General features: G+C 44.3%; 1 protein-coding gene across 4 annotated transcripts in view; it reads left to right on the top strand.

Moving 5' to 3' along the window:
• The window catches only part of AMPD2 (adenosine monophosphate deaminase 2), a 190,669-nt gene that overhangs the window by 80,222 nt on the left and 97,891 nt on the right, over window positions 1-12,556 (top strand). For all 4 annotated transcript variants that reach the window (XM_075335749.1, XM_075335750.1, XM_075335752.1 and 1 more), the window contains exons 6-7: window positions 6,766-6,952; window positions 7,295-7,436. In XM_075335749.1, coding sequence (XP_075191864.1) covers window positions 6,766-6,952; window positions 7,295-7,436 — 329 coding nt within the window. The remainder of the gene's footprint in view (window positions 1-6,765; window positions 6,953-7,294; window positions 7,437-12,556) is intronic.

Raw genomic sequence — 12,556 nt, 5'->3', positions numbered from 1 at the left:
ATCACACCAACTCTACTCCTGGTTTTATGGTGTGTGGTGGCCTAATGTACAGTAGCTGGGCTAGTCTTCATTCCAGGTTCATTAATAGTGCATCGTTAGATAGATTTGGGCATGGAACCAGTGGTATAGCCATGTTTCCAAAGTATTACAACTCTAGGCCGCATGTTGTTCTTGATACTGTAAGCAGCTCACCTGCAATGTCTCTGGACTTTATTCCCATCAAGCACATCTAGGATGTCATTTGTCGGCAATTATAAAGGGAGCTGCCAACAGTAGAGCTTGATGATTTGCATGTTCAAGTGCATTCAGAGTGGCAGAACATTCATCCATTAACCCCTTCAGCCCCAAGCCTATTTTGACCCTAAAGACTTTATGAGGTTATAACTCTGGAACGCTTCAACGGATCCCGGTGATTCTGAGATTGTTTTCTTGTGTCATATTGGGCTTCATGTTAGTGGTAAATTTAGGCTGATATTTTTTATGTTTCTTTGTGGAAAAACGGAAATTTCGCGAAAATTTTGAAAATTTTCAAACTTTTAATTTTTATGCTCTAAAACCAACGAGACATGTGACACAAAATAATTAATAAATAACATTTCCCACATGTCTACTTTACATCAGAACAATTTTGGGAAAAAAATTTTTTAAGGAAGTTATAGGGGTTCAAAGTTTATGAGCAATTTCTCATTTTTGCAACAAAATTTACAAAGCTACTTTTTTTAGGGACCACATCACATTTGAAGCGATTTTGAAAGGTCTACATGACACAAAACACCCAAAAGGGACACCATTCCAAAAACGGCACCCCTCAGGCTACTCAAAACCACATTCAAGAAGGTTATTAACCCTTCAGGTGCTTCACAGTAACTTAAGCAATCTGGAAGGAAAAAATGAACATTTTACTTTTTGCAACAAAAATGTTAATTTAGCCTCAAATATTGCATATTCACAAGGGTAGCAGGATTAAATAAACCCCCAAAATTTGTTGGCCAATTTTTTCTGAGCATGCAGATACCTCATATGTGGCGGAAAACCACTGTTTGGGCGCACGGCAGGACTTGGAAGGGAAGGAGCGTCATTTGACTTTTTGAACAGAAAATTAGCTAGAATCGTTAGCCGCACCATGTTGCGTTTGGAGACCCCCTGAGGTGCCGAAACAGTGGAGCTCCCCAACATGTGACCCCATTTGGGAAACTAGACCCCTCATGGAATTTATCTAGATGTTTATTGAGCACTTTGAACCTCTGGGGGCTTCACAAAAGTTAATAAAGTTGAGCTGTGAAAATAAAAATATTTTTTTTTACCACAAAATTGTTACTTCAACCAGGTAGCTTTTTTTTCACAAGGGTATCAGGAAAAATTGCACCATAAAATGTATTGTGCAATTTCTCCTGAGTACAGACACCTCATATGTGGTGGAAATCAAATGTTTGGGTGCACAGCAGGGCTCAGAATGCAAGAAGCGTCATTTGACGTTTCAAACGCAAAATTGTCTGGGATAATTAGCGTATTCCATGTTGTGTTTGGAGACCCCCTGAGGTGCCGAAACAGTGGAGCTCCCCCCACATGTGACCCCATTTTGGAAACTAGACCCCCATGGCATAGAAAAAAAAATAGGGCGTACGCACAAATGTTCTGCAAAAAGGGGGGGGACTAGGTGGGATGGAAAAAAGAAGTCCTGTCCAAAGTCGAGTACGACTGCAGGACGATTGCTGATCAGGTACCTAATTGTTCAAGTTTTGTTTTGTTTTGTTTTTTATTTGGGGTGCACAAAAAAAGCAAAAACTAGAGCAACAATTACGTACCTGATCAGCCAATCACGTAGCTGATCAGCACTTGGCGGCAAGCAGGTGGGGGAGGAGGGGGGGAGAGAGAGGGAGTGGGAGATGTGATTGGGGATAGTTAGAAAAGAGCCACGAACAATACTTACAGGATGGATGAGAACTGCGGCAGATGGGGGGGCGACAGATGGGGGGGGGCGGCAGATGGTGGGGCGGCAGATGGGGGCAGCGGCATATAAAGGGAGCATCTGTGAATGTGAGACGGCGGCGGCTAGGATAGGGTGGGGGTAGATGGGAGAGGGCGCAGTGGATGCAGCAGAGGAAGGGGGGATGGAGGGGGATGGCAGGGAAGGGGAGTGGGAGGTGAGATTGGGGATAGTTACCCTACAGGATGGATCTAGGCAGCAGGATCACAGGAGATGAAGGAGGCAGCAGATCGGGGAGGGTGAGAGGTGGGAGAGGGAGCGCAGATCACGGGGGAGACAGGTGAGCGGAGAGCGGGCAGCAGATCACGGGGGTGACAGGGGAGGGAGCACAGATCATGGGGGTGACAAGGGAGAGGGCGGGTAGTCAATCACAGGGGTGAGAGGTGGGGGGAGCGTGCAGCACATCACGGAGGGGAGGGGACGAGCAGCACATAACGGAGGAGAGGGGGCGGGCAGCCGATCACGAGGGGGAGGGGCCGGGCAGCACATAACGGAGGAGAGGGAGCGCGCAGCACATAACGGAGGAGAGGGGGAGGGGCCAGGAAGCACATAACGGAGGAGAGGGAGCGCGCAGCACATAACGGAGGAGAGGGGGCGGGCACCGATCACGAGGGGGAGGGGCCGGGCAGCAGATCAGGGGGAGCGGTGGCACTGTGGCAGATGGAGGGCGGCGGATCGGGAGGCTTTTCGCCAGTTTCATACAGTGCAATGGCAGCGCGGCAACTTCCGGGTCCCATGCTCCGGTCACATAAGAGCATGGGACCGGAGCTTGTCGCCCTGCCATTGCACTGTATACACTCACTGTGCTGGCGTGCTGCAGGGACCGACAAGTGAAGCTGATGGGGGTGGTCACCGGCAACAGGTCCACTGTGATTTGAGAGATCGGTTACAAGGTCGATCTCTCCAATCAGAGCTACTGGAGCTGGGGGAGGGTGATCCAGTGAGGTCACCCAGCTCCAGCCAATGGCCAGTGCTACAGCTGCACTGACCATGGCTGGATGTCAATGTTTCTGTCACTTTAAATTGGTTGAGCGGCGTTCGTCAGCCAATCACAGCCTCCGTAGGTCCGGGGAGGAGGCACCACCCCTCTTGAGGTCAGGTACAGGTCCCCTTCTCCCCGAATCTGTGGTTTGTGTTAACCAATCGCAGTCTCCGGAGGCTCCGGTGCCGCGATTCCGCCATGACAGAAAGATCCGTCCTTGGTTTTTAAAGCCCAGGGCACCATGACGGATCTTTCCGTCCATGGTCGAGAAGGGGTTAAAGGGAATCTGTCAGCAAGTTTTTGCTATATAAGCTGAAGCCAGCATGCTATAAAGGTTAAGACAGAAAGATCAGGCATGCCTGTCTTGTCACAGACCGATCTTTTGTTTATTTGCTATGTTTGTGTTAGCACTGGCCAACTTGCTCCTGCTATGTTGTCCAGCATGTGCTCTGCTGTGTTTGACACCTCATAGTGAATGTGCAATCTCTATTTAGACCCTGGTGTGGGCAGGGTCAGCTCCGAGCTTCGTAACTCAATTCTTTGATAATGTCAGAATGACTGCACCCAATTAGTTTCAGAATATCTTTCCCTACATCATGCTGCTCTCAGATAAAGTAGCAAAAACCTGCTGACAGTCCCTTTAATACCCTCATCGATAGCTGCTAAGGCGTGTATATTTCTGCTCGTGGCACTCATATTTGGTACTGAAAAAATCAGTGTTTTAAAAATATTGTTTCTATTTTTCATATATACATATTATTAATGTCTATAAACTTGCGATTTCATTAATTTTTCTTTTCCTTCTTGCTTTACTTTTCGATGTTAAGGGTATTAAAGAGTCAATTTGGTGTTTTGTTTTTTTAGTCATTGCAGAGAATGATGGTCCCTCAGTCCCTGGTCTCTTTTACTTATTTCTTTCCCAAAGTCTCAATCCCACCTCTCTTCTTACTTGATAAATTATACTTTATCAATAGCGCTATTTTTGGAACAATAATCTATTTTGGTTATTTCAGTACTGATTTCCGTGCAATCTAACATTTACAGTGCCTTGCAAAAGTATTCGGCCCCTTTGAATTTTTCAACCTTTTCCCACATTTCAGGCTTCAAACATAAAGATAAAAAATTTAAATTTTATGGTGAAGAATCAACAACAAGTGGGACACAGTTGTGAAGTTGAACGAAATTTAATGTTTATTTTAAACTTTTATAAAAAATAAAAAAACTGAAGTGCGGCGTTCAATATTATTCGTCCCCTTTAAGTTAAAGTCGCTTGGGCTATGTCTCTATCAGTTTTGCACATTGAGAGACTAAAATTCTTGTCCATTCTTCCTTTGCAAATAGGTGGAGCTGAGTGAGGTTGGATGGAGAGCGTTTGTGAACAGCAGTTTTCAGCTCTTTCCACAGATTCTCGATTGGATTCAGGTCTGGATTGTGACTTGGCCATTCTAAAGGTACCGTCACACTAAGCAACTTACCAGCGAGCCCAACAACGATAGGGATCGCTGGTAAGTTGCTAGGAGGTTGCTGGTGAGATGTCACACTGCGACGCTGCAGCGATCCCACCAGCAACCTGACCTGGCAGGGATCGCTGGAGCGTCGCTACACAAGTTGCTGGTGAGCTCACCAGCAACCAGTGACAAGCCCCCAGCGCCGCGTGGAAGATGCTGCGCTTGGTAACTAAGGTAAATATCGGGTAACCAACCCGATATTTACCTTGGTTACCACCGCACGGAGCTACACGTGCAGAGAGCAGGGAGCAGCGCACACTGAGCGCTGGCTCCCTGCTCTCCTAGTTACAGCACACATCGGGTTAATTACCCGATGTGTACTGCAGCTAAATGTGCACAGAGCAGGGAGCAGCGCACAATGCTTAGCGCTGGCTCCTTGCTCTCCTAGTTACAGCACACATCGGGTTAATTAACCCGATGTGTGCTGCAGCTAAATGTGCACAGAGCAGGGAGCAGCGCACAATGCTTAGCGCTGGCTCCTTGCTCTCCTAGTTACAGCACACATCGGGTTAATTAACCCGATGTGTGCTGCAGCTAAATGTGCACAGAGCAGGGAGCAGCGCACAATGCTTAGCGCTGGCTCCTTGCTCTCCTAGTTACAGCACACATCGGGTTAATTAACCCGATGTGTGCTGCAGCTGAATGTGCACAGAGCAGGAGCCGGCACTGACAGTGAGAGCGGAGGAGGCTGATAACAAAGGTAAATATCGGGTAACCAAGGACAGAGCTTCTTGGTTACCCGATGTTTACATTGGTTACCAGCCTCCGCAGAAGCCGGCTCCTGCTGCCTGCACATTTAGTTGTTGCTGTCTCGCTGTCACACACAGCGATCTGTGCTTCACAGCGGGACAGCAACAACTAAAAAATGGCCCAGGACATTCAGCAACAACCAACGACCTCACAGCAGGGGCCAGGTTGTTGCTGGATGTCACACACAGCAACATCGCTAGCAACGTCACAAAAGTTGTTCGTTAGCAGCGATGTTGCTAGCGATGTTGCTTAGTGTGACGGGGCCTTTACACCTGGATACGTTTATTTGTAAACCATTCCATTGTAGATTTTGCTTTATGTTTTGGATCATTGTCTTGTTGGAAGACAAAGCTCTGTCCCAGTCTCAGGTCTTTTGCAGACTCCAAAAGGTTTTCTTCAAGAATGGTCCTGTATTTGGCTCCATCCATCTTTCCATCAATTTTAACCATCTTCCCTGTCCCTGCTGAAGAAAATCAGGCCCAAACCATGATGCTGCCATCACCATGTTTGACAGTGGGGAAGATGTGTTCAGGGTGATGAGCTGTGTTGCTTTTACGCCAAACATATCGTTTGGCATTGTGTCCAAATAGTTCAATTTTGTTTTCATCTGACCAGAGCACCTTCTTCCACATGTTTGGTGTGTCTCTCAGGTGGCTTGTGGCAAACTTTAAATGACACTTTTTATGGATATCTTTGAGAAATGGCTTTCTCCTTGCCACTCTTCCATAAAGGCCAGATTTGTGCCGTGTACGACTGATTGTTGTCCTATGGACAGACTCTCCCACCTCAGCTGTAGATCTCTGCAGTTCATCCAGAGTGATCATGGGCCTCTTGGTTGCATCTCTGATCAGTCTTCTCCTTGTTTGAGATGAAAGTTTGGATGGACGGCCGCATCTTGGTAGATATGCAGTGGTATGATACTCCTTCCATTTCAATGTGATCGCTTGCACAGTGCTTCTTGGGATATTTAAAGTTGTAGAAATCTTTTTGTAACCAAATCCGGCTTTAAACTTCTCCACAACAGTATCACGGACCTGCCTGTTGTGTTCCTTGGTCTTCATGATGCTCTCTGCGCTTTAAACAGAACACTGAGACTATCACAGAGCTGGTGCATTTATACGGAGACTTGATTACACATAGGTGGCTTATATTTATCATCATCAGTCATTTAAGACAACATTGGATCATTCAGAGATCCTTAATGAACTTCTGGAGTGAGTTTGCTGCACTGAAAGTAAAGGGGGCGAATAATATTGCACGCCCCAATTTTCAGTTTATTCTTTTTTTTTTTACAAAAGTTTAAAATAAGCAATAAATATCGTTCAACTTCACAATTGTGTCCCACTTGTTGTCGATTCTTCACCATAACATTAAAATTATCTTTTGTTTGCAGCCTGAAATGTGGGGAAAGATTGAAAAATTCAAGGGGGCCAAATACTTTCGCAAGGCACTGTACATAGTGTATTGTATATGTACCTTTTTATTAGTTTAACAATTTTTCTTTCTGTAGTCAAAGTCATGTTTTTGTTTTCTTTTAGGTACCTTTCACTGACCTTTTAGATGCAGCCAAGAGCGTGGTTCGGGCTTTATTTATTCGGCAAAAGTATATGAATATATCCATGCAAAACTTTTGTCGAACTACTGCTCAGCACCTGAAGAAGCTCAGTGATGAGGTTTTAGACAGTCCATTGCAGGAGGAGAGCGCTGATACCCCTGTCGCTGCAGGTAATACACATGGTGGGCTTTATGTGGGAGAAAAGTGATCTTGAAGGGAAGCAAGATACCTGAAGCTCATACAGTTTTTATCAAGATATATGGTGCAGTTTTCAGGACCTCAAAATCCTGCATCCCACGTGGCTGCAATGTACCGAGACTGGCCCAGACGAACAAGTATTATCCATAACACGCAGTTATTTCTTAGAATCTTGGTGCAGATTAGAAAATAAAAGACTTTATCTGGCTTCTATGAGCAACTACTATTGTTTTGTTTGCTATAACTTTTGTCATTGATATGCATAATGTTTGGAATGACATTCTCTAAACGTCACTTGTCACTTTTCCCCGCAGATGCTCCTGTGCACCCTCCCTTCTCTGACCAGCATCCATATGAAGTGTGCGACTCCAGTACTATGCCTCCTGACTTGGGTTTTGGGCTTAAAATGGTAGATGGTGTGATACATGTATTCACAAAGCGTGATATTATGGACATGTAAGTGTTTCGGTATACTTTTTGTATTATCAGTGACTTGTTATGTTAGTTTTATTCTCATTTTAAGCCTTGATACTTTTAAAAGGAATTTGTCAGCAGATTTTTGCTATTTAATCTGAGAGCAGCATAATATAAAGTACAAAAGCTTGAATCCAGCCATGTATCACTTATCAAGCTGTGTGTTGTAGTTTCAATGCTATCAGTATATTATAGTAATACAAATTGCCATTAATTCCACGGCGCTTTACATACAATGGCAAGCCTGTCCCCATTGGGGCTCACAATCTAAAATCCCTATCAGTATGTCTTTGGAGTGTGAGAGGAAACTCACGCGAACATGAGGAGAACATACAAGCTTCTTGCAGATGTTGTCCTTGGTGGGATTTGAAGCCAGGACCCCAGCGCTGCAAGACTGCAGTGCTAACCACTGAGCCACTACCATTCAGGTGGGGACGGTGTTATACCCATTTTAACTCTTAAGTCTGCTACATCCACATGAGAGAAAACAGGTATTCTATGAAAACTACACCAAGCAGCCCAGTTTTGACACTAGTCACTACTCCCAGGCTAGCTGTGAGGCTGGGCAGTTAAGAGGTCCGGCGTCAGACAAATTCAAGGAAGGTAGCAAATAAAGATAAAGGGGCTAGGCAAACATCATGAGAAGCAAGGTCAAAGGTTGGATAACAAAATATCAGAGACTGAGCACAGGAACACAAGGCGCGTGGTGTAGAAACCACCGAGCTAAAGCTAAGACTGGTAGTAATTGAAGGCAGAGATGCAGCTAAATAGCATGGTAATCCCTGCAAGCAGGAGACACATGGAGGAAAGCTTGCATGCCCCTGCCTCCGATTGGGCGGCTGAACTTTCCATCAACATATATCAGCACTCCCTTACCCAAGATTGGATGGCTGAACTGTCACTGTGTCCAGACACACTGATAGGAGGAATCGCGACACATCACTCGAATCAGGCTTTCTTGCTCTATGGTATGGTGCCATATCAGATTATATAGCAAAAAACCTACTGACAGTTTCCCTTTAAGCTGGAGACCACATAGCTGTCATTTGATAATTTTTGGGATTTACCTTGTCACTCTGTTTTAACTCTATTTTGCATGAAAATTAACCTGTCAGCAATTTAAATGCAATGTGCCATAATTTTTATTTTCATACTAATAATTATTAATTACATAATCACTTATTTTTAAAACAAAATAAAATGTACTGTTTTAACAATTATTTTGCTCATCTGCCACTGGAGGCTGCCATTTTATTTGCTTTTGTGAGCCCAATATGCTCAACCACATGATCAACCACATCTTCTATACTGTAGCTGACTCAGCTGTTAACTGTGCACCCCCTCTGGGCCGTCCAGTTCACATCTGTGATCGATCATTGAGCCATTTTATTGCAGCCCAACACTATGTGCAGAACTCTAATTAACAGCAGTGACAAGATGTGCGGGCAGCAATGGTGAAAATAGGTTGGCATTGTATTTCTAATGCCAGCCTACCGATCTATTCTCACCACTAGAAGGTACACCCGCAGACCTTCTCGTAGCAGTGAGAGAGCAGGACCGCAGCGCTGACTTCTTCCAGTGCGGAGAACAGCTTAGTAGCTTGGCATTAGAAGTACATTGTCAGGCTGCCCAACCTGTTTTCACTACTGCTGCCCGCACCTCCTGTCACTACTGCTGCCCGCACCTCCTGTCACTGCTGTAAGTGTTCTGAGCTCAGCAGTGACATCATCACACTTCTGTTCTCTAAACACTGACTAAGCAGAGGTAACTGAGTGTAAAGATAAATCAACACAGAAAAAAACAGACATCTGACCCAGTCCAAGTGGAAATTGCAGTGCACGGATGGTCCCTGGGCCGGGTCCCAAGCAGTAAGCAATGAAGGAAAGGAAAAGGGTGTATCCAGCTTTGGCCAGTGCTTCTGAATTTTTTCATGTAATTTTCAATGTACCTATAAAACATGTTTTTATAGACAACCCCTCAGTTTTTTTTTCTTTTTGCTGAAGCTGGATACTCCCTTTTCTTTTCCTTCATTGAGTGTAAGGAGGCCTAGGGAAAGATAAAGTCATAACCTACGACGTAATGAAGTGAACTCAAAATATTATTTTTGTTAGCTACAGTGCCTACAAGTAGTATTCAACCCCCTGCAGATTTAGCAGGTTTGATAAGATGCAAATAAGTTAGAGCCTGCAAACTTCAAACAAGAGCAGGATTTATTAACAGATGCATAAATCTTACAAACCAACAAGTTATGTTGCTCAGTTAAATTTTAATACATTTTCAACATAAAAGTGTGTGTCAATTATTATTCAACCCCTAGGTTTAATATTTTGTGGAATAACCCTTGTTTGCAATTACAGCTAATAATCGTCTTTTATAAGACCTGATCAGGCCGCCACAGGTCTCTGGAGTTATCTTGGCCCACTCCTCCATGCAAATCTTCTCCAAGTTATCTAGGTTCTTTGGGTGTCTCATGTGGACTTTAATCTTGAGCTCCTTCCACAAGTTTTCAATTGGATTAAGGTCAGGAGACTGACTAGGCCACTGCAACACCTTGATTTTTTCCCTCTTGAACCAGGCCTTGGTTTTCTTGGCTGTGTGCTTTGGGTCGTTGTCTTGTTGGAAGATGAAATGACGACCCATCTTAAGATCCTTGATGGAGGAGCGGAGGTTCTTGGCCAAAATCTCCAGGTAGGCCATGCTATCCATCTTCCCATGGATGCGGACCAGATGGCCAGGCCCCTTGGCTGAGAAACAGCCCCACAGCATGATGCTGCCACCAGCATGCTTGACTGTAGGGATGGTATTCTTGGGGTCGTATGCAGTGCCATCCAGTCTCCAGTCACGTGTGTGGTTGGCACCAAAGATCTCGATCTTGGTCTCATCAGACCAGAGAAACTTCAACCAGTCTGTCTCAGAGTCCTCCAAGTGATCATGAGCAAACTGTAGACGAGCCTTGACATGACGCTTTGAAAGTAAAGGTACCTTACGGGCTCGTCTGGAACGGAGACCATTGCGGTGGAGTACGTTACTTATGGTATTGACTGAAACCAATGTCCCCACTGCTATGAGTTCTTCCCGGAGCTCCTTCCTTGTTGTCCTTGGGTTAGCCTTGACTCTTCGGACAAGTCTGGCCTCGGCACGGGTGGAAACTTTCAAAGGCTGTCCAGGCCGTGGAAGGCTAACAGTAGTTCCATAAGCCTTCCACTTCCGGATGATGCTCCCAACAGTGGAGACAGGTAGGCCCAACTCCCTGGAAAGGGTTTTGTACCTTTTGCCAGCCTTGTGACCCTCCACGATCTTGTCTCTGATGGCCTTGGAATGCTTCTTTGTCTTTCCCATGTTGACCAAGTATGAGTGCTGTTCACAAGTTTGGGGAGGGTCTTAATTAGTCAGAAAAGGCTGGAAAAAGAGATAATTAATCCAAACATGTGAAGCTCATTGTACTTTGTGCCTGAAATACTTCTTAATACTTTAGGGGAACCAAACAGAATTCTGGTGGATTGAAGGGTTGAATCATAATAAATGACCCTCTGAATAAACTTTTCACAATTTAAAAAAAAAAAAATAAAAAAAGAAATAACATTCTTTTTTGCTGCAGTGCATTTCACACTTCCAGGCTGATCTACAGTCCAAATGTCACAATGCCAAGTTAATTCCGAATGTGTAAACCTGCTAAATCTGCAGGGGGTTGAATACTACTTGTAGGCACTGTATATAGTGCTTTGAAAAAGTATTTGTACCCCATGAAAATACCAACACAAAGTAGCAAATATGTGAAGTGTAAAGGAAATGTTGCATGATTTTCTAAATATTTTAAAAATATAAATGTGCAAATTGTGACGTGCATTTGTGTTTAGGCCCCTGCAGTCTGTTACCCCTCAATAAAATCCTGAGTGACCAACTGCCTACAGACGTCACCTAATTAGTAAATTGAGTCCAACTGTGTAAGTTATTCTCAGTATAATAACTACAGCTGTTCTGTGAAGGCCTCAAGAGGTTTATTTGAGAACATTAGGGATCAAACAGCATCATGAATAGCAAGGAACAAACCAAACAGGTCAGGGATGAAGTTTGTGGAGAAAAGTAAAGCAGGGTTAGGTTATAAAAAAAAAAAAAAAATAGCCCAAGTTCTGAACATCTCTCGGAGCACCATTCAATCCATCATCCAATAATGGAAGGAGTATGTCACAACTGCAAACCTACCAAGACATGACCATCCACCTAAACTAATATGCCAAGAACAGAGAATCTGTGGCAAGACTTGAAAATTGCTGTCCATCTAATCTCACTGAGCTAGAGCTAATTTGTAATGAATAATGGACAAAATTGTCAGCCTCCACATGTACAAAGCTGGTAGAGACATATCCCAAAAGACTTGCAGTAATTGCAGCGAAATGTGGTGAAACAGAGTAATGACTTGGGGGGACTAAAATACAAATGCACATCATAATTTTCACATTTTTATTTTTGAAATATTTAGTAAACCATGTATCATTTCCTTTACACTTCTCAAATACTTGCTGCTTTCTGTTGGTATATTACACAAAATCCCATGAAACTACATTTAAATTTGAGGGCGTAACTTGAAAAAATGGATAAAGGTTAATGATGATTGAATTCTTTTCAAGGCATTGTACATATACCGTATTTTTCGCTTTATAAGACGCACCTGATTATAAGACGCACCTAGGTTTTAGAGGAGGAAAATTAAAAAAAAAATTGAGCCAAATAGTGTGCTAAAACATTTTAATAAAATTAAAAAAACCATTATTTTAACAATTTAGACTCAACAGGAGGGTCTGTTATGGGGGGATCTGTGGATGATGCACTGCTGTGGGGGACCTGTGGATAACGCACTGCTATGGGGGACCTGTGGATGACACTGCTATGGGGGACCTGTGGATGACACTGCTATGGGGAACCTGTGGATGACACTGCTATGGGGAACCTGTGGATGGCGCACTGTTATGGGGGACCTGAGGATGATGCACTATTATTGGGGACCTGTGGATGACACTGCTGTGGGGGATCTGTGGATAACGCACTGCTATGGGGGACCTGTGGATGACGCACTGCTATGGGGGACCTGTGGATGACGCCCT

Source organism: Anomaloglossus baeobatrachus, chromosome 2 (genome assembly GCF_048569485.1).
Source record: "Anomaloglossus baeobatrachus isolate aAnoBae1 chromosome 2, aAnoBae1.hap1, whole genome shotgun sequence".
NCBI lineage: Eukaryota > Metazoa > Chordata > Amphibia > Anura > Aromobatidae > Anomaloglossus > Anomaloglossus baeobatrachus.
This window is presented reverse-complemented; position numbering and strand designations above follow the sequence as displayed.